Source organism: Ciconia boyciana, chromosome 25 (assembly GCF_034638445.1).
Source record: "Ciconia boyciana chromosome 25, ASM3463844v1, whole genome shotgun sequence".
NCBI lineage: Eukaryota > Metazoa > Chordata > Aves > Ciconiiformes > Ciconiidae > Ciconia > Ciconia boyciana.
The window spans coordinates 2,593,775-2,616,539 of NC_132958.1; the positions used below are offsets into that span (position 1 = coordinate 2,593,775).

Sequence of the window (22,765 nt, forward strand, 5' to 3'; positions counted from 1 at the left end):
CCTGAACTCAGAGACCTGCCTTTCTCTGCAGATCTTAACTGTAGAAAACCATGTTGGTGGGACCCTACAGGACATTTAATCCTCTCTCAATAGAGAATGAAAGCTAAGTAAAAAACTGTGACAGATCTTTGCCTACTCTGTTCTTAAAAACTTTCAGTGATGGATATTCATCACCTGTACAGGCAGTCTTTCACCTGTCTTCAGGGATGCAAAGTTTGAGGTTAAACAGCTCCCCCTCTCCCAGCCTCACAGGTCATGTTTTCTAGACTTGGATCATTCTCACTGCTTTCTCCTGAACTCTTTCCGATTAGTCCAAAACTTTTAAAATAGACATGTGCAACACCAGCCTACGTCTTGCCAAAGCTAAGTACAAAGTTCGCTTCATAAAACTTAGATGTGACAGTAACCCTGCCCTGTCCATCTTCACCGGATAACGTACAGCAGCTGTACTTTGTTCAGTGACCCTTCCGACCTTGGGCTGTTAGTGGTCTCTGGGTGTAAGAGTTCTTCCACCACGATGCATTAATTTTTCTCTGAGGATTTTAGGAAAAACACCTACCGTCTGGCACTTCCTTCTGCTTCCCTCCACCCCAGAAAGATGTCCTCTAACAAGGGTATTACTCATAGCTGAGCTGATACTTTGAGTACAGTGTTAATGACTGAAGCTATGAATATAAATGTATTTCCATTGCGCATTTAAGAGCTTGGAACAAGCCACCAGTATGGAGAGGTCATACGTATCGGTAGAAACAAAACGCTGGTGGGGTTCACCTCTCTTCCCTCCCCCAAGTCATTTAGGCTCATTTTCCAATTGATCGAGTGAAATAGAGTTGCCTCATCCTAAGACAGGCATCTAAAATAGGTCTGCTGAATCATGGTCTTTAAGGGTCTTTAGTAACTCAAGCTTTCCTTTATTCATTTAGACTTCACTCTCTCCCGACATCCTTTGTTACTCAGGGAAGCACCGCGGTACAGCCTGACACTTCTGAGTGCTGTAGGGGCTCAGGTTTAGCTCAAGACCTCTCAGCAGCCTTCAAAAAACAAGTGTTACATCTATAGGGCAAGTAGCACCAGTGCCAAGAAAACTGCGGAGAAATGGAAGCTGAGCATTTACAAATCGCCTCTTATTTTTGCAGTTTGCAATGTTCTCAAAATTGATTTGAATTCTCTTCCCCCCCACCTTGCGATTTCCTTTCATGGGGTCTTTTGTTCCAAAAGAAAGACTGCAAATGATACAGTAGCTGGAACGGTCATAAGGTAAGGATGACTACGCTTTCCCAAACTCTTTGCCTAATCTACACAAATTGCACATTCCTGTTAGCTGCTTTTATATTTTTCCTTCAAGTGGCAATGGCTACCCAAGAAGAAAGCAGAGAGTCCAAAGTTGTCGGAGCAGTGATCAGGGCTACCGACAAGCCCAGCTCTGCATGCGGTGCTCTCCTGGGGGAATCTGAGCATCACTTTTAAATTTGCCTCCATTCAGGAAACACGTGAATCCAACAAACAAACTTTCCCTCTCAAAGTTACTGCCCAGGAGGAGGAGGTGGTGGAGTCTGTCCTGCAAGAACAGGCGCATGGCTCATCTGCTTCCCTGTGGCTACAGGAATTGCTTTCCCTTGGCTGTAAAATCCCACTCCGTGTTCTGCTCCCCCCTCCTTTCACTTCAGGACACCAGTTTTATATTCATCTCTTCATCATCAGTGAGTTGGGGCACTTTTAAAAAAAAAATGCAGTTGAGAGCCATGTGAAAAATCAACCTCACCTCAACAGCCCATTCTGCTCAAGGGATTTCATACTTGAGCCCCCATCTCCAGGTTAGCTGTGCTGCCTACCCCAGCGCTTTGTCCCACCACGCAGACCGCATGGTCAGTGTCTCTCTCTCTCTCCTTGTTATTTTCTTCATGCTCAGTTTGCCTGGCAGGCAATTCTCTTTTTATATCACAAGAGTTACTTTTTAGCCTATAAAGAGGAGCTTGTTAGCTGGCTTCCACTTTCTGATCTCCGCAGGAACTGGTAGTTTGCATGGAAAAGAAAAAAAAATATTTAAAACACCACTTGTCATCAGATGAAGTGCTCTTTCTTTCTGAGCAATACGGGAATGACAGGGGATTACGGTAATGGCAAGGGTACTGCCTGCTACATCAGCAGAGCAGTAAAGTTACTGCTGCTCCTTGACAGCGTGGAGCTGAACACTGCAACTGGGGAGGGATCCCTTGAGGGATGCTGGAGCCAAGCCCCTCACAAGCAGTGGGATACAGGGATCAGTGCAACTGGGAGTTCTCAAAACGTTAGTGGGGAAATAAAGGGAGAAAAGCAATGGATTTTCAGGCATGGAGTCCCATCCCTGCATGAAGAGAGGAGCCTGCTGTGTTGTACTGTGAATCTCCTTTCCAGATGCTCAGAGAAGCTGTGCTGCCTTCCAGAGACTGAAGAGGTGAGTGTGGATTGGGGCAGGCACTAGGGTCTAGTATATGCTCTTCCTCAAACCTTCTCTCTCCACAGGTTGAGTATTATCCGGTTGGTTCTGAGCATGAATATCTCTGTCAGTCCTTCCTGCTGCATCTCCTTGACTTGCTGGGAAGTTTTGCTTCATGTGCTTAAAAGTCCAGTTTGATAATTTCTTAATTGTCTAGTCCACCATCAACCCTATAATGACCACAGTTAAAATGGTTAGAGATGCTTGATGCTACAGTCACTTTTCATTGATATGCTTAGTAAAATCTGTCCTTTTCTTTCTCGGAATTATTCTTCAACTTGTTCCCTCTTGCAGCAAAGAAAATACAAAAAAATCTAATTTCTTTTCAGTGCACGGAAGGCAAATTCCCACGGTGCAATACCTTTTCTCCCCTCCCCCACCCTCCCTGCTTGTGAACTGGGAATTTCAGGGGTTCAGAGTTTTAAATGCCTTTGCCTGCAGGAGAATTCAGTTTTGAGATTCAGCTATGTGACAGTTGTTGCTGCTCAGCGTTTGCGTAAAGTGCAATCTGAGGGACTCATCTGAAAGACTTCATATTAGGACACTTACAGAGCCTTACCTTATCTCGCATTTAACAGGAGTAGTCTTAATGGTGGTTTTTCACTTGTCTGACCAATGTTTTGGATGGGAACACTATACCCACGTCTAGGTGTTGCGAAAGGCTTTTCAGCCCACACTTGTAGCTTTCCCCTTCGTGTCCCCCGTGTCTCAGTTCCCAGGCTTATCCTCACTTTTCCATCTGATGTACCTTTTCTCCATATTTAGTCAGCTAAGGCTGAGCTTGGCTTCCAGATGCTCTGAAACGTTGTGTCACTCAGTAGGAAACTTGTTCCTTGCAACATCTTCTGCTTGGCAGGAATTGCTTTTCCCTATAGATTTCTAAAATGGGCAGTTTAGCTGGACTAACGAGCAGTTCAGTGGGTAAAGGAGTCACTTAATAAAGAAATCTTAGACTAAATTCTGGGCTTATAAATCTACTTCACAGTTTGTAGTCCTGAACTGTGTCCCACAGGTTTCTATCTCTCCTGGAACCGGTCTCTGCATGTGGAATGATAATTAGGATTGATTGCTATCCCTAAAGGAGAACGGACTGCTGCTGAGAACATGGCGAGAACACTCAGGCAACAAAATCCACGTTGGTCTGTTAGTTGTTGTTAAACAATACTGGGCTGAAAAAAGGTTGGTTCCACTGGCTGGAGCCAGCCTGAGGAAGGCTCCCTAAAATAGCCTCCCACTCCACTCTTATATGGGAACCACAGCAGTAAGTGAACATTGTTTCTGGGAATCATATTGTTTGTGTCTTTGTCTCCTTCAGGGGAGTGATGATCTGCAAAGAGCACAACAGCGTGCATCGTTGACACTGTAAACTTCAAGCTCCCCTTCAGAGCAAGCCAGAAGCTGATGTAAATGAACTTTAATTTGCAGTCCAGGAGCTCAAGTGACAACTGCTCCACAGGATGGAGAAGCTTTGATTGACACTTCAGACCCTGAAGATGGGTAGCGGCAGGGATCTCAAATGACGTTGTTGAGCAGCCACAGCAGCAGCCTCCACCTTGTCAGGTTTCTAAGCCAGCTGTAAGGCAGGATCAGGACTAACACAAGGTAATTAAAAGCATCAGTGATCTCCTCTTGGGAGAAACCTAAATTTGAGACCCTTTGGAATATTTATGTTTCTTAAATATTGAATCTTCCCAGAAAGGCAGACATGATTTCAACCTGCAGTTCCAATATTTCTCATCATGTAATCCTGGAAAGTAGGATAAATAGCCTCAGTTTTGTGTAGCCTCGCTTCTGCACCCCAACAAAAATGCAAAAGGAGTTAAATTTGACTTGGAAATGGTGGCTATTAACTGCGCTATAATGGTAAAAACTTAGGGAGAAAGGTAGATTTTCTAAAATGTTTCTGGATCCTTCTCATTGTTCCTGGTGCTGCACTTCTAAGACGTTCTTAAAAACTCTTTTCCCCAGCAAAGTCAGGCAAATGTTGCCTGTAGAACCTTCTGAGAACTGATCTCATCACGCTTTCTACCTGAAAAGAGAGTGAAGTACAACAGCCTCGCATGAACATTATCAGCCACTCACCATGGCTTTCCTCCCTGGAAACTCCTCTGACTGCTCCAACTGCACCCACTCTGTGGGGCCTGTGAACATTTCAAAGGCCATTTTACTAGGTGTTATTCTAGGGGGGCTGATTGTTTTTGGAGTTTTGGGTAATATTCTGGTTATCCTCTCTGTAGCCTGCCACAGACATCTTCAGAGTGTCACCCACTATTATATAATTAACCTGGCTGTAGCTGACCTCCTCTTGACTTCCACTGTCCTGCCCTTCTCGGCTACTATGGAGATTTTGGGCTACTGGGCCTTTGGGAGAATCTTCTGCAACATCTGGGCAGCTGTTGATGTCCTTTGCTGCACTGCTTCCATTATGAGCCTCTGTATCATCTCGATAGACAGGTACATCGGGGTGAGCTACCCACTGAGATACCCAAGTATAGTGACAGAGAAGAGAGGCCTCCTGGCGTTACTGTGTGTTTGGGCATTGTCTCTGGTGATATCGATTGGACCTCTTTTTGGCTGGAAGGAACCAGCTCCAGAAGATGAGACCATCTGTCAAATCACTGAGGAGCCTGGCTACGTGTTGTTCTCTGCTCTAGGCTCCTTCTACCTCCCCTTGACTATTATCCTGGTGATGTATTGCCGAGTGTATGTCGTGGCCAAAAGGGAAAACAAAGGTCTGACTTCTGGTCTGAAGACGGAGAGATCTCGTTCTGAAGAGGTGACCCTACGGATCCATCGTAAAAATGCTCCTGAAGCGGGCGGATCAGCATCCAACCCCAAGAGCAAGCATCATTTCTCAGTGCGTCTCCTCAAGTTCTCCAGGGAAAAGAAAGCTGCCAAGACCCTGGGAATAGTTGTGGGATGCTTCGTTCTCTGCTGGCTTCCATTTTTTGTAGTAATGCCTCTTGGTAAGTAAAGCCAAACCCTCTACCTTTTACGGCACCTTCCCTGGAGGCAGGGCCATGTTTGCGCCTGTGTACAATAACGCTGACCAGAAAAGCTCTGAGGGAATAATTTTCTATTGCAAAGCTGTCAAAATCAAAACATTCACCATCACAAAGCAGTGAGCGTAAAAAGTGATAGTCTCAAATGAAACAAGCCATCTCTGGTTCAAAGAGAAGCATAAATTCTGAAAATAATGGAAAGGATTTAGTACTCTTTTCCATACAGAAAATACTCTTTCAGAACTAGGACTGTTATTTCTGACGAACTCTGCTATAGGAACAATATCTTCAGGGATGAGTGTGTTTATATGCAAGTTTGCAACCAGTTCTTCAGGTGATACAAATACATAAAAGGTCAAGATATAAATGCATTCAGGGTCAAAGTAGCTGTTTACAGACTTGGGGCCAGACCTGCTGGAGTGCTCAGCACTTTATTCCCACTATAAGGAAAAAAATCAGCTTCCTATCAGGAAGTTCACACTATGAGATACCATACTCCAAATGGAATGAATGTATTTTTTAATTTATCATATAACTAGTCAGAAGGCAGCAGTGAGGATCCTTCAAACTAATTTTATAACTTCTCTGACTTGCATCTATTGTGGAAACCCACTGACACCACTGCCCAAACACTGGCTTCCACCATCATACTGAATATGAATATTTATTCACCAGTTGTAATTCTAAAGGGGAGGAAAGTCAGGGATTTGTTCTGCTTTGCTATCACTGAAATACAGGGAAGTAATTAGAATTTTAACTAAACCTTGATCAGTCACCTTTGATGAGATTTCAGGATTCAAAAGCAGAATACTAATTTCATACCTATATCTGCGTGTGATGTATGTGGCACACCACACTGAAGTTTGCTCTGCAGCAGCTGTACTAAATATTAGGTTTTGAAACATGGAGCCTTAAACCTATTATTTGCTCAAGTTCAGTAGCTTTTCTTATGGAAAGGGCTTATGCTGTACAGGAAAAATAAAGTAAGATTGTGCAGAAGTTTTAGCTAATAACAGAACAATGTGTACAATTAAGAAAAACAAAAAAACAATCTTACCTAGACATGAAAACAAAGATTTGGGGATTTTCTTTTTAATTTTTTTTTAAAGCTTATAAAAAGCTGTTCTTTTTCAATTAACGTCTACCGGATTTACTAAGATCACCAGGTTGTTTCACAAAAACCTGTCGCTAATGTTGCCACGTGAAAAACCCCTACAGAATCTTTTCAGTTGGCCAGTCCTGGGAAGTGCTGGAGCGAGAGCTGTAGATGTTTCGTAAGGAGGAGCCCGGAAAGGCCTGGCTCGTGCTGTCCAGGATGTCAGCATGTTGGAATGCTGGTTGCCAAGATGCCTGAAACATACCCAAAAAGGGTTTGCGAGAACGCATTAAACACACTTCTTTTCATCTGCAAATGTGGTTGCCCACACAGAGCTGTTGTTAATTTGCTTTGGATTTAAGAAATTTTCTGGACTCAAGAGTGGCTTTGTGTCTTTCTTTGATCCCTTATAAGGAAACTTTCTCAAGGTTAGTTTCCCTGTCTTTCTGGGGTTACTATGTTATTTTTAAAGCATATAGTAAGTCTTTCAAAACCTATTTGCTACTTCTGTTTAAGGACAAACAACTATTAAACAGACAAGTGGCACAAAAAAACACCTCTTCAAAAAAACCAAGGAAACACATCTTGAGGCAGACTGTCCCACCCAGAGCCAGAGACTCACCCAGAGATGATCGCATATGACACTCGACACCTATACCATGCAGAACCCTTTCCAAAAGTCCAGTAACCATTGTCAGACCCATTCTGCAGACATAGGGAGGGAAAGCGATCCGGCCAGGATCACGCAGCAGGTTAGAGGCAGAGGTCAGACTTTGCAGCTATACAGGGCACTGTTGCCGAAAGCAATGGCAGTCGTGGAGTTCACAACACGGCTGGCTGGGCAACAAGAACTTTGTTGTGCAGAAAAGCAGCTCTGCAGCTTTGTGGCCACGGACGGACCTACAAATGGTCCCATCAGCCATCGGCTGCTGCAGGTCACTTCAGTCATTTGTAGGAGTCGTAGCCTTTTAGAAGCAGACCCTCAGTGACGGTTGTCCACGAGACAGACATTCTTAAATTGTGCTACACAAACCACTTCAGACAGCTGGCAGGTGCTTGCCACTCTATGCAGCAGAAGTTCCCAAAATATAAGTTTATTCTACCGTAATCTACAGCATCTTCAAGATCCCCATGTCTGTTAACAAATCTACCAGCCAAGAACCAATGTAAAACAAGAAACACCAGGCTTGTTAAAGTGTATAAAACAAATGGGGGTAGACACTTTTGGGGTGTAGGTATGGGAAGGGTAAGAGTGATAGAAGGATATCAAGAGGGAGATAAAGGCATGATACCCATATCAGTAGATGTTGCTGCAAAAAAACTGGAGAAACAGTTTGAGCATCCCTGCCATAAGACAATACCTTAATTGAAATCAGTGTGTAAAGTTGCCAGTTGCAATCTGTGTAATTAATGTCTTTCTTACCTTCTTGGATTCATTAGCTTCATTTGCGGTAAAGGGTCTGTGCAAAGGCTTTCAGTCCAATAGTCCAATACAACTTCTTCTCACTTGGCTTTGATGTTTGCGGAGTAAGCCAGGGAATGATAATCCTGTTGCATGAAAAGAACTGAGGTTAAGATTTGTTTTCTCTCTGCATGCTGGAGTGCAAACCCGCGCTTCACAAAACTTCTGTAAAATGAAAGTGTCAAAACAGCTGATTTCCCCTGGAAGAAGTCAGATTTTCATTTCTGTGGGCACTTCCTGTCCCTCTTTAGAGGTGACCAGTGGATTCGCTCCTAGTCTCAAAGCTTTCCTGTGAAAATTTCTTTGAACTGAACATGTCTTCACACATTATGTATCAAAACCTTCCAAGTCAAAGCGCAAGTATGTCCCAACCAGATCTGCAGTTTTTGTATTCCCCTAATTGAATCTCAGTTCCTTTTCCAGACATGTAGCTTTCCTAGTGCAACGAGAGGTCCTTTTCTACGATAGTTTAGGGAAGGTTTAGACTGACCAAAATGCAGGATAAAAGGTAGCAATCGGCACCTAAATAGGAGTTCAATCTAAGAGCCAGCACGAACTGTGAGGTCCTTTGTCTATGTCCATTAACCTCTATATACGACACCTCTTCTTAGTGAGCTCAAATTCTGTCTCTGCTCCACAGCAGTGGAAGTCTGATGGGGTAAAGTGCTTTTTATTCTGCAGATCTTCCTTTGAATTGCCATTACACAAAATAAGCTGTAAACCCGTTGCTGAATTAACTGTATTGGAGGAATTCTGCACGGACTCTTCCTATAAATGTCATTGCCTAAGAGCAAACATGTCCAACACTTCAGCCCTAGTATTAGGTTATAAAGAAAGACTGATGTCCGTGTACATCTACAGCTCTCTGCAATTGCTTCCCAAGCAGAAGATTTTCAGATATGTCCACCAAACTTTCCTCATTCTACACTAGGCATCCACTTTTCTATAGGGATAAGTATACACAGGATACATTCAACAGAAGGAAATGTTCTTCTTGCCTGTTTAGGAGCTCTGAATACTTTCACTGACTGCCACTTGTTTAGTACAGGCTGATGTTTGCATCAAGCAGACTCTGAGAGCATCCTACGCCATCCCGGTAGTCTGTTATTCAGCCCTTCAGAGAAGGTAGCTGGAAAGGATGTTTCCCTATCCCCGTTAGGGCTATTGCTCTCACATATCATCTTCTACACCTGTTGCATCATTTTCTTAATCTCTTCTTTCTCTTCTGCAACACTTAATTACCATATTCCCCACTGCTAGCCACTTATGAATCCCTTGAGCATCCCCATTTAACATCCCCTCCTGTTAATTTGCATGGAAAGAATAGCTTTAAAAGCTTTTTAGTGCTGACCTTCACACTTTGGTTACCTTGTCCTTGGCTCCTTTCTCAAAACGCACCTGCACTAAAGCACTCCATTCAAGTAGCTAGGAGGAGTGCAAGCTAGGGGTCACAAACAGGGGATTACGCCCCATGCGCTCCTTTACGTGAACAAGAATACATTACTTTACTGAAGGGAATTAAGATCTATGATCTAGCTAGGAGGACTAGCAGGTGACAGAGCTGCATCTTTGTTTTGTACATTAGTCAAAACCTTTTTATCACCAAGTTTGTTTTTTTCAAGTGAGCTATAAAGCGAAGCCCTGCTTCTCTTCCCAAAGTTCTTTAAGAGCTTGTTTGACATGTTGCCAAAGTTCTTCAAGATCTTGGGGCAAAAAAAGTCTTTAAGATCTTTTTTTGGCACGTTACCAAAGTTCTTTAAGATCTTGGGGCAAAAAAAAAAAAGCCCTAAAGTAAGCAATATTGCTTTTCAAATTGGAGCAACCATATTCTCTTAGGCACCAGCAAATAGGGACTACGGGAAGCTGAACTAGAAACCCGAGAACAAGCTCCTTGAGGAACTTGAACATCAAGGAACAGCAAGAGTAGGGCTACTCCAGAAGGGAGAACAACCCAGGAACAGAGGGTGACAACAGCACAGGCTGGAAGCATGCACTCACTGTACCTGCGCAGAAGCAGGCAGAGGCAGCATCTATGATGGGTTCAGCTGATAGTCCAGTAACCACCACACAAGCACAAACCAATAAAACAGAGCCGGCAAAGAACGAGCCTGAGCTTGCCTACATCACTCAAAGAGGGGTAAGGAGAAGAGCCTGACCTTACATGCAGCTCCTAGGCCAACGGGCAGAGGGTTTGTGGGAAGAGACCCCAGATGAGGCTCATCCGGGCAATTAAGGCTTGTTGGGCCCTGGCACTCTGCAATAACAGCCTGCCACAACAGCATGTGTCTTCCATTTCTGTTTTTTGTTTTCCTCTTGCAATTGCTAGAAAGGGATATAGACACATATAGCAAGAAATACTCAGAGCTAGAAGAGTCCGGAAATTCAGCGCATGCCCATAGTGATGGCACCAGTTTTCAAGGTGATGTTGAGGATGCTGTCACAACTGACAGAGCAGACCTTTTCCTGTAGCTGGAAGACACTTATGGGTTGCTCTGGGAATTTTTCAGAAAGTTTATTTTCAACAACGCAGATGACAGTGCTTGGAGGTTGTTTTGAGGTGAAACATGCATGGAAAAAAGAAAAAGGGCTGGGATATTACAAAAATGGTCCTGAGTTGGGATTGATGGCTCATCTTTACAAACCCTCAGAAGCAAACAAACTCACAGAGCTTTGTTTGTTGTCCACTTTCTGTGGCAAGCTAGCTTAAATCTGTCTGGTTGTAGATGTTGTGTTCAGAAGCAGAAAGAAGAAAAAAGGGAAAGTCTGAGCCAGGATGTCACAGGGGAAAAAACAATCCAGACTACTCAACTGGGCAAGGAAGAGGAAGGCTTTTAGCATTTGTCAATCAATCTCATGATGAAGAGAGCAGAAAAGAGGATACGCTGGAGGGTATTCATATTTGTAGTAGAGTAGTAAATTAGTCTTGTGAGCTGACACAAACACTGCCAAGGGAATCCTCTAATCCTGTCTATGTGCCTGTCTGCAGTTGGTTTCTAATTACTGTTTTGTGGTTGTTTTTTAAATGGAGTCAAAGAGAGTGACTCTCTACTTTCACTAGAGGTAAACCAGAAAATAAAATGCATTTTTCTATCTCTGCCGTTGATGCAATATCTCAGGAGGTCACAAGGTGAGGAGCAGGAACATGCACCAATGTCTGGAGGTTGGTGGATTTATCCCTGTGTTTTCCTGTGAGGGTTGCATTTGTTGTATATATCATCACTTGTTATATGTTTTAATAATTTGACTGATTTAACTACGGCACCTTGCTTGGGCTCCAGAGGCATGAATTCATACCCAGTCCACTCAGCTGTAAGTGGGAAACTTATTTTTGGAAGTCAAAGGTAGCCAGACATGGCAGAAAAGCTGCAGTTGTTTGTATGTTATCAGATACAGAAATGCATTTACCTTAATCATGCTGCTAAGGCATGATTGACCTGTCCTCCTCTATGTTGCAATGCTGGGACAACACAAAGCTTCCATTTTGTCTGTTAGGGTACAGTATTTCCCAAAGGCTGTGCTTCAAGGACCCATCTGATTTTCAGTACCAGGGAAAAATGTATCAGGTATAGCTTTATGGCCTCTTGCTCTTTTCAAGATCGTCTGAGTCTCGATTCAGTGTGTCCTCCTGCCAGAACATGTTCAGATCAACTCCCACGCTTTCTGGATAAGCCATCCTGTGTCCTGCCCACTTACTGTCAAAGTAACTGGGCTTCGGACCATGTTCCCTTGTCATCGTGAACCACAATGTGACAAAGTTGGGTCAGGGAAGTTAAGCCAGGGTCTCTTCACCCATACCTTATCACAGAAGGAGTTCAAATACCTGCTGCTGTCTTGAATTTTATACCCTGCAATTCACTCTGTTCCCTCCTTACCGATTCCTGCAGACAGCAGTGTTTTAATGAGCAAAATCTGGGAACACCGTTTCAGAGTAACACACAGGATCCACTAGTGTGAGATACTGAGAGCAGCTTAAAGATGGTCTTTAGGGTCTTTTGGGGGCACAGAAAGGCAGCACTTGTGATGCATCCATCCCCAAAGTTTAAGCAGCAGTATAATGGGAACTGCCACGGTGTGAGATTCAGCGGTGAGCTGGGATCCCTCAGTAACAGGTTAACGGTCGGTGCTGAACAGAAAGTCACCAATTTCCTATAGAATCAAAATAATTTTGGCTGATAATACTGAAGCAACAGGTAGTATTGTCTTATCCTGTGAAGGCAGTGTTAAAGAGAAGGTGCTTGCATGGTGGGAGGGCAAATAAGTTTGCTGGTGGGGAAAATGAAGAAGAGAAAGCAAAGGTTTTCCTGGGAAGGAGGACTGTGTAGAATTGCACCAGCCTTCCAGGGAATCATAGTGGAAAATACCGGACTACAATATACTATCCTGGCATTTCCCCATACAGAAGGTAAATAGCTTCACTTCTTTTCATAAATCACCTCTTTTCTTCTTCAGAGTTAGAGAGATGGTCTCGTAGTAGTAAATAGAAGCACGGGACCCTCCTCGTCCCTCCCGCCCCTTCACTTGCAGGGCAGAGAGCAAGGCACGCAGCCCGTGCGCTCCCGTGAGATCGTCACGGCTGGGTCATCCGGCTATTCAGAGAAGCAAGGATCTGAATCCCCTTTCTTTTCGTGTTCAGCTGGTAATAATATAATAAAATTAATAAAAGCTGTGACAACCTAACCCTCATAGTTTTCGTAGCAGAAAATGCTGAATCCCAGCCATGGAGGAGATATCCAGAGCTAGATTCCTCACATTAGCATTTCAGTGTGTTCCCTCAGTGACAAAAATAAAAAAAGAAATAAAGGGGGAAAAAAAAACAGAATAGAGCCCCAGTTCATTCTCTGGAGCACAGGTCAGGGAGGAGAAGGGTGTTTACACTCCTTGAGTCATGGAGCACAAGTGGGGGGGTGCGTGTTAAGCCATTGAACGGGGCGAAAATAAGCCATGAAGATAAACAACCAAGATATTTCCTTGGCAAGGTTGGTTTTTTGGTGGTTTTTTTTTTTTTTGCTAATCACAAGGGGCATTTTTCATAAACACAGACTGGAAAGGCTTTGTTGGTCTAGGTTGATAGCTACACTGAAGCCAATGGCAAAGATCGTGCTGACTTCCCTGTGGCCAACATTTCTCCACTGTTACCATGTCCTGAAACGTTGTGTCCCACTGACTCATTACACAGCAAAGCAGCGGAAAGAATTGACGCTATTAATAGCCATTTAAACTGAAAAGAAGGGAGAGAAAGTGGAGTCAGTTGTGCTGTTTCGTGATTCACATCTATGGCTCTCCTGCATGCACTACCTGTCAGAGGCGGCTTGTCCTGGTCTTCAAAACCTTCCTGCTTTGTGGAGTCACCCCTTTCAAGTCCCTGGAGTAAATGAACCAAGAATTTTATTTTTCACTCGCTCTCAAACGTCATGGCACAATTCAGGATTTGTTAGTGATTGAAAGGCGATGAGTGATTCTCCCACCCCACCCAGCAAATGTCAAGATTTGTCTTCAATTTGGATACGTAAGGGATAGATATTCAGCTTTTGCTGAAGAAGATAATTCCTGTATTGCTAACCCCAAGGATTCCAAAATCACGACCAACAACCACATAGTGACAAACTCGTGAGACAGGCTGAGATAGACTCATCTTTTGAAACTATTCTCTGAACCACCTGCTTGTTTTTTTAAAAAATTTTTAAAGGAAAGCTAAGATTTTGTTGCAAGTGCATGACTCCAAGAGCAAGGGCTTCAGGATGAGTATGAAATATCTTAAAAATGTGAGCAACGAGATCCAGAATCATTCCACTGCAGTAACAGCATGGGAGCTGGAATTTCAACGACAACGAAATTCATTTGTAAAACAATGTGATTATTTGGGTTTACACGGGTAACAAAACCTCAGTTTACCTTCCCATGGTTTTTTATCAGCTTTCTAAATCTGCAACTGCCCACAGTGAATCTGGAAATAGTTGCTTGCTGAGATGTTTGCTCTTTGCCAGAAATACCATCCATCGTAAGTGGGTACAATATGAAACAGAGCATAAATTAGGTCTGAAACAATCCAAATAATCGGAGCACTGTTCCCAGCCTGACCCATTCCTGCCGCCTGTCCTTTCCACCTCTCACCTGTGTCCAAACACCCGCACCCTCCTGAATGCTTTTGTGAGGAGAGACAAACTCTCACTCCTTCTACGGCTGTTTATTACGGGACAGGGATATCTAGGCACAAAGTTGCTCTCATTTTCCCCCTGAATCAGCCACAATATTCCCGGCCCTGGGACAGGCACAGCCGTAACCATGCAAGACTTGCCAGATGCAGGCTTTTACCCATCCTCACATCTACGAACCGCCGTTCTGCATTTGTTACGTTAATTTGATCGTACAAAACCCAGAAGCATTTCCTACTGTTCAAGGGTTCTTTGATCCCATTTTTTGTTCCCACAGAAAATACTTTCCATAAGGGAGCAGCAGGGTGAGACGTGCTGGGAGAGCATATATGTACAGAGTGCAGCTGTTGCATGTCTACAGCAATACATATATATATAAATACACTTTCCAAGGCGTGGTTTGTGTTTGACCCAAGATGTGGTATACAGTGCCAGTCTTATAGAATGAAGTTCAGTCCTAACGTTGAGCTTGGGAACACAAGATGTAATGCATTTATCACTTTGTAGAGCAGACTGCCTCACGAGGGATCTAGGGTGCCCCTGGTTCCGAGTTAATCTCTGTGGGGACATCTGTGCTCCTCTGTGCTTCATCCTCTGCGGCTTCAGGGCAATTGCTCTGGAATGGCTGCTGCCCTCTAGCTTGACCCCTTTAGGGCAGACCCCAGGACCTGAGTTTTAAGCTTTGCCTCCCTGTAAAGCAGACCACTATCCCTGTTTCCAGTTTGCTGTGATTCCAGAGGCGTATTTCCTACACGTCAGAGGCAAGAGATGCTAGGATTTTTGTTTGACTTCTGTGCAAGGTTTAAAATGGGTACTTCCCCTGATTCCCTAGGACACTTTAAGCCCTGATAACATAACACTAACAAATACTGTTTGGTTCTCTGCTCACAAGGTGCACAGGCACTGCTGTCACCTCCTGAGTGGAATCTGTAACATACAACATAAAAGAGGGGGAAAAGTAGTGAACCTACACAGAGCTGCAAGATTTAGTAGTAGCAGAGATGGATTTTAACACCACTATGGGTCCATGGGTCACAAAAATGTATGGGATCTTATTCCCATGGTGCTGACAGAGACGATAGAGAGTAAACAAATAACACGCGCTTCTGTAGTCTGGCAGCTTCCACATCCCTCTCTGCTGTCCATCAGCGAAACGACGCACAACATCAGTACTGGTTTTTAAACAACCTATAATCAAGCAGCTCTGTAACTTCTGAGAAATGACAAAGGCAAATTACATCTTTGTGACTGAATTGGCACTTACTCACCAGGAGGCACATGGAAAACTTATCTCTCAGATCCGAAGAAACTTGGAGTTGACAACCAGGAAAATAAATGATGAGGGAAGGAATGCAATCCTGACATTTTCAGGGATGAGTGATGAAATACTTAATGGCAAAGGATCTCAGGAGGCTAATAGTACATTTTATTTTATTTAATTTTCATATAACAGGCAATTGAATTGTACTACTGACACTTGAGAGTCCTCAACCTTTTGAAAACAAAGCAGGAATTCAAGCATCATTTAGTCAATCTACAATTCAAATGCATTAAAAGATCAGATAAAGTTTTCTTACTGTTCCTCCAGCACAGACTGCAGGGAGACAATAGATGATGAAGCCTCTAAACTGTAATCAGTTTTGCCACTATTTACCGTTTTATTCCTGACAGTGTACTGGGGAAGACATTAAGCCCTGTGAATTGGATAGAGAATTAGTTTTAAGAAAGAAAACTCTTCACTTCTCAGCTGCTGCTCACTATCCAACTCTATCGGAGGGTACCTGGATGGCAGCACTTTATTAATCGATGATTACACCTAGCCTAGAGTAAGAGAATTGGAAAAGCTTGCTCTGGAGAATTAAGTGCTATAATAATTCTGTTTTCTCAGTCCTGGCAAGTGTCCACACCCGAGTGGACACGAATTGGCAGCTGCCAAGCGGTCAAGGATTGAATGGACATGGATACTGAACTGCTCACCCCGCTTTCACCAAGTTGCTTTTGTACTGCCTACTGCTATGTAGGAAACAGACACTCCTATACTGTAACCTTAAAGAAGAGAGAATTCTCCGCTCCGCTTGGTTGTTTAATCTCATGGTTGATTACGGTCATTGTTTAAAAAAAAAACAACAAAACACAAAGCCTATGTTTTATTTCTCCTTTGAACTCATCTGGCTTGAGCTGCCAGCACTGCCCGGTTCGATGTTTCAGCACACTGAACAAAACACTTTATCACCAGGCTTAGCAGCACCGTTTGAAAATGACTCCCGCTTGCTAACAGATACATCAACCGCTGATACTAATCGTGACAGCAACATCACTGAATATTAAAGGCCTGGAAGAAAAGAATACATTCTTAGTATTCTGATTCCCCAAGGACTTGGAGAATATGAATTTTTTTTTCCCTTTTGCCAGATACTCAGGTAGCCAACAGAAAAGATTAGGGAAAGTTTCTGAACGACAGAGGTAACCAGGTGTCTGCAATAGAAGGGCGTTGCTTCCTGTGGCCCTTTGAATAGGACATCACGCTTCTGTAGAGGCACTAAGCAAATGCTAACATGTCAATAGTTCCTCACAGCAGTCCTGCGTCATACAGAAGGATTTTGCTCATTATATGGAAAAGATGCAGGAGGTGAAATATTTTTTGCACCCCACCCAATAATTCAGTGGCTCGAGGTTTAGACATGCTGATCGTTATTTATATTGCTCTGGAAGTTAAATAAGCTGTCAGCATAAGTAAGAAGAGGGTCCAAATTATTTCTACTTTGATTTTACATCTAGCTCTGATACTTACTGGGTCCATTGACTAGCAATTCCAGCCTCAGCCCTTTCAAGATGCCACTGACGTTATTTCTTCCTTTTGACATTAGTACTGTTTCACTCGCTGGCCAACACACACTTATAACGAAGCCTGGAGACAGAGTTTTAGCTGCTCTAAACTTATGAAACATCCCTGACCAGCACAACCAAGTGCACAGCAGAGCAAAGCTACTGTCCTAAAGCCCAAGTTCGATCCACCACTGGAAAGAAAAATGAAAACCAACGTGTGATGGGGTCTACAGATAGCAAAGTTTGTATGCTGTTAAAGCTACTTCATTTTCTTTTCACTGCGTGTTGTTCCAAGGCAACAAGTCTCTACACTGATGAACCAAAAAAGGTTACATTAATAAATTAGCATGCAGATCCCCACCCCAAAAAAAGAGCAAGAGACTAACACTGGCTATTTTCTATTTTTAACAGACTTTGGCAAGGCACTAACATTCCGTTTAAAGTGAGCCAGAAGTTGCAGCAAACAGGAATTGTTATTGTTTACCCATTTTTACACTCCGCCTCACACAGCTGATTCCCTAGACTGAGATTTGTTTCACCTTTTGTCTTAACACAAAATGGGAAAGCAGTAGATATGCTGCAATTAAATGAGGAAATAAAGAAAAATTGAGCGTGATTTGAGCATTTAGAACCTTTTCGTTATTTTTCATCTGCCAATGACTTCAGCCAGAAAGTTCTTTGAGAATGTTATTTAGTTGTTCTTCACTAAAGGAAAACAGCATTAATTTGCTGAGAAAAATTCTAGGTCATGGATATGCCCGTTCACTCATGCTTAACTGCAAAACAGCATTTGCTTTCTTTAGCACAACATTTTTGGTCTTAAAAACTGGTTGATATTGAAACTGATAGTGAAACTGCTCTACCTAGCTAGCTTGGAGCAACGCAGCAGCAGCTACGGAGGCAGCGAGGCTCGTGTTTGGTGCCCAGGTTGTAGCTGGGGTTGGAATCAGAGGTTCAGCTGCTCCCATACAAGGAGCAAGCTCCTGTGGCACGTTCTGCACTGCCTTTGGGTATTCTGCCTCGGTCTCGCTTCTCTGCCTCTCCAAGATGCACCGGATGGCCTGGGTCTTAGGGGACCTCTCCCACGCCAGAGATAACTGAAGGGCTTCTCGCCCTGCCACATCCCCTATTTCTTCCCTGGACAGCAGCGTGTCCTCTGGCACATGGGCTCCTCTCAGGGGGTCGGAACTGGTGCCACGGCAGGAAGACATTGCTTCGCGTTCCACAGCGGAGACCACGTTCAGGAGAATGAGCAAGTCATTAATCACACTGCATTATTTGTGTCTCTGGTTCAGGCAATATTTTGATACAATCTCACACAGGCAAAACCACCCTGAGAATTCCTCTCTGGCTTCTGCCGCTTGAAAGCATTTGCTGCACTAGCTGTAGCTTTGTTTCACAAAGATGGGAAGGAAAAGATTCAAATCGAAGTTCAGCAGCTCTCAGAATTAAATTAGAACACCCTCTGATTGCATTATTAGCTGTTCCTGAGTCAGGGGAGGTCCAACGAACGGATCGATCCCTGTAAAGCTTAGGAGCTGCTTACAGACCTAGTTAAACTGCAGAAGATGACAAATGTATTGATGCCTAAATCTTCCACAGTATTTCTTTCAACATGCACATGATTTTTCCAGGAGGAAGCAGGAAGACAAGCATTTGTCAGTGCTAAAGGTTCTGTTTATTATAAACTTGACTATAAAGTCCAGAACAAGCCAATTCTGTTTTCTGGGAAATTATTTTTCTTCCTGTGCCCAAACTAATTACTAACACTGGTATGATAGAACCACTTTTTTTTTTTCCCCTTTCTTTTAAAGGAGGCAAGAAACAACCTTTCCCCTTGACAACATACGGCAAATATTTTTTCGCTTTCTCTGGTTCTAGATTCATTTTGCAAAATTGGTCTTAGAAGTGCTGTTGTCACTTATTCCCACCCCAGCATCACGCTGAGTTTAGTTTTCTGGTTCGTTCACATTCAGACAATATTGGTTTTATTTCTAAGCAAAGAGAAGTACCAAATAAGAGAATTACAGGATCTGGTTACAATGGTCACTTGCCAGTGTCCTTCAAGAAAAGCAACAAATTTCTGAACAGCTCTCTGTAAGCAGTAGTGTTGACTCTTTGATATCTTAAATACGTCTCTGTAGCTTTATAATAACGTCTCTACCTATGAGCAAAACTCTTAAGCATTTACTGACATCCTATTCAAATCATTGAAAGTTAAAAACTTGCTTATACAAGCAGTAAGGAGCTCAAGTTGTAGTTAAACAAAAAACCCAAAGGTTTAGCATTAGGAAAAATGTTCCCAAGATTTTAAATCAGCAGATAACTCTTAATTAAATCCCATGTTATCATATATCATAATCTATTTTTTAAAAAGGATATTAGTAATGCTATTTAATTTTCAGTTGGCCTGGTCACTTGTAGTTGACTGTTGTTGTGCCAAGACAGTGAGGACTAGTGAATGCACAGTTTATGGCTCTGTCACTGATATGCTGAATAAGCTTTGTCAAACAATTTCTAATTTTTTGAATGTTATCTTGCCTTCTATAAAATAAAAAGCCGCACAGTACTTTCCTTATGAAGGAACCATCTAAGTTCTTGCTTTTTTAATCGTCTCTGGGCAGCAACCTTGCAAGTATATATCAGTTTCCAGGAGCAGCTGCAGTGTTTGCTGATGTAAAAAGGAACCTTTCCTCAACTTCTCTGAATTTTAGATGCATTCCATGAGACTGAAAAATGTGGAAAGTTAGATTTTCTAAAGGTTTCAAGGGAAAATGAGTGCGCAATACTTTATCATTTTTAAGACTTTTAGCTGGAATGCAGTCAACTCCGTAATCCTACTTTTCATTTACTCTGACTTCTGAAGTGGTGCCATTTTCTTGCCTTTTGAAACCCCTTTTGATGCCCTCCTAGATATAACTGTTATTTGTCTAACTAATCTTGAATTAGAAGTCCCGGAGGAAGCAACTTTCCTCTGTCACTTGATACCAGTCCTCTGTCTTGCCTCTCTGCCTGTAAATGGGAATACAGCGCTTGTATAATAAAGTAGATATCTTGAATTGATCTCTGATAGAACATCCATGTAATTGTACCACACCATACTTCTGAAAGTTCAGGAGGAATTGGGCTTCAAGTCATAAATTTTCCAAGACAGAACAGAATCTTATTTATTTTTGCCAGTGTTTAAGTTTCTTTGGTTACCTGCAATTTCTCACTGCCTCTGCCTTAACACTCTGTGTATTTTCCATTTTAGGTTCTTTCTTTCCTGCAATCAAACCCCCGGACACAGTTTTTAAAATAACATTTTGGCTTGGATATTTAAACAGCTGCATCAACCCCATAATCTATCCATGCTCAAGTCAAGAGTTTAAGAAAGCGTTCCAAAACGTCCTGAGAGCGCAGTGCCTCCCAAGGAAACAAGCAGCAAAGAAGCAATCCCCAAGTTTCAACCTCAACCATCCCACTAGCCAAAGCGTGGAGAGCGGCAAAGGCGTGGTCCGTATCCCTGTTGGCTCCGGAGAAACCTTCTATAAGATTTCCAAGTCGGATGGGGTCTGCGAATGGAAGATATTCTCCGCTGTGCAAAGCATGCCTGCAAAAAATGCCGTTTCTAAAGACTGTACTGCTGCCAAAGCGAAAAGTAAAGGTTTCCTCCAGGAATGCTGCTGTGCAGGCACTTCAGGGAAGCTTGTCCACGAAAATTGTAAAGTGCCAACCATTAAAATACACACCATCTCCCTCAGTGAAAACGGGGAGGACGTCTAAAGCACTGAATGTGCCGAGCAGCATAGGCTGGCAAACTCGTGGCTCTGCTAATGGGATGTTGCTCTTTTTATTGGGAAGTAGGAGTAGATGCTACAACAGTTGAAAGGATCCAGGTGAAACAAATAGCATACTGTAAAACAGGGCCAAAGCTTTTGAGGAGTGATGTCTTTGAGTGCTGGTAGCCTGAACGAAGCCCCTTATAAGACAGTGAATTACTTCAGTGGATGGTGAGCACCCTACGGTCTTCCAAGAGACTGGCCTCCGCAGTCATTTGCCTGACATTTAAAGGCTTTATTTTTCACTGTATTCCCCTGTTTCCAAGTTCCTACTGCTCTGGTTTATGTGCAATGGGGGAGAAAGAGCAAACTACAAAGACCCCATGCTGATTTCAGCATGGATACTTTCAGACATTTAGAGCCATTGTGTGATTCTGCCCTCCCCCCCAAAAAAAGCTAAACCTCGATTCTACAGCTGGGAGAGCTGAGGTTGGGAGGCTCAGGTCTTGGGACAGTGTTTACAGATCTCTGCTTGCTTTTCATGAAGGGACTGTGGACAAGAATGTTTTCCTGCCATGTCTTGCCTCTTTTGTTCATGTCCAGGTCCTGGCTTGGCAAGGTCCTGCACACCTTGTTGAAGAGAATAGGCAACTCTTTGGATTTGCATCTTCAGCTGGGCAGCCTCATTGGTCCTCATGCCTGGGCTGCACCAGGTGGGGATTTGGTCTTGTGTAATGCCCACAAGGCTGCTTGTCCTCAGCCTGTCTGGAAGAGCAGGCCCTTCAGCTCACAGGGCATAGCAAAAACACGATCTTGGCTCTTGCCCTGCTTGGAGTCCCTCTAAGTTTGCCTTTGTGCTGTGGATTTCAGTAAACTCCATTGCCAAGGGAAACTTGATCCAAGTGGCTGCACTCCAGCTAGCTTCAGAGACCAACCAGAACTTTTCTTTTTTCTACAACCAACCTCCCAAATCTCCAAACAAAACCAAAAGAAAATTTGCATGCATCCTAGGTTTGTTTGGAAGGTCCCTGCGCTTTGATGGGGGTCTAATAAAATTCAAAACTAGGTAAGTCATCATCAAATAAGGATCAAAGAGGTCACTTGCACTCATCCATTTGTTTTCCTTGTTCTGAGTCCAGCAGGAACCTGCTTAAAAACTCAGTAACTCCTTGCTCAGGTGCTTGCTAGTCAGATCAGTGCCACAGTCACTGGAAAAGCTGCAGACATTTTGCTCTCTCCCTGCCCAGTGTTATGCTACATTCCTTTTCTGGCTCCTTCCATACCAAGTGCTCTAAGCTCTCTACAAGATCCTGGGTATCCTGGAGTCAGGAACTTTACCCTCGTTCTGAGCAGTGGGAGTTAAGCACGTTAAATGACTTAAGGACATACATCCCCATGAGAAAGGGCCATCCTTTGGGAATTTGGGAGAAAAGCATTTGGAAGCATGTTATATTTTAATATAGCTAATCCAAATAAATAAATAAATGAGCTGTTCAGCATCTGGAAGAAATAGTGGGAGGAATTCTCTGTACAATATTAGAAATAAGCAGCTCTTGACATAACTCCTCCTGAGCCTGCCAAGTAAGAATGCAGCTTCTTGAAACAACACATAAGCCTTTACTCATGTCTCAATGTCAGCTCCTGTGCTGAATATCTACTGGCTTGAAAAGGGAAAGGGCTTAAGATAAGGTTAGTTTTTACAGGATAGGGCCTTGAAAGGACACCTTGATATTACTGATGAGGAATTATTGTTATTCATCTCGCATTCAGCGCTAAGTCCCCAATGTCAAGAAAATTTCAGTCTTCTGTGTCTTTTATTTATGCGTGAATGAGATTTCTTTCCTCCTGCAAATACATCTTTGCAGCTAGAACATTAATCGGACAATTTGCGAAAGTAAAATCTGATCCTTGGAGTTCTTGCAATACTGTTGCTTTGCACAGTCCTGGAAGCAGAAAGCAACCTCAGAGCATAAATGGACTTCACACCCCT

At 43.2% G+C, this 22,765-nt stretch overlaps 1 protein-coding gene across 1 annotated transcript; it reads left to right on the forward strand.

Annotated features, from left to right (window-relative positions):
- Positions 1-2,262: 2,262 nt before the first annotated feature.
- ADRA1A (adrenoceptor alpha 1A) lies at positions 2,263-21,237 on the forward strand. The gene is made up of 3 exons (XM_072846119.1): positions 2,263-2,434; positions 3,792-5,442; positions 20,268-21,237. Exons 2-3 carry the CDS (start codon positions 4,560-4,562, stop codon positions 20,777-20,779), a joined length of 1,395 nt encoding a protein of 464 aa, XP_072702220.1. The 5' UTR covers positions 2,263-2,434; positions 3,792-4,559; the 3' UTR covers positions 20,780-21,237.
- The last annotated feature ends 1,528 nt before the right edge of the window (positions 21,238-22,765 follow it).

What these genes read in the sequence shown, in the direction of transcription:
- ADRA1A (XM_072846119.1), top strand. Translation starts at nt 4,560, where the DNA reads ATGGCTTTCCTCCCTGGAAACTCCTCTGACTGCTCCAACTGCACCCAC. An exon ending in TTTTGTAGTAATGCCTCTTG is followed by an intron (nt 5,443 to 20,267) that starts GTAAGTAAAGCC and finishes TTTCCATTTTAG; the next exon opens with GTTCTTTCTTTCCTGCAATC.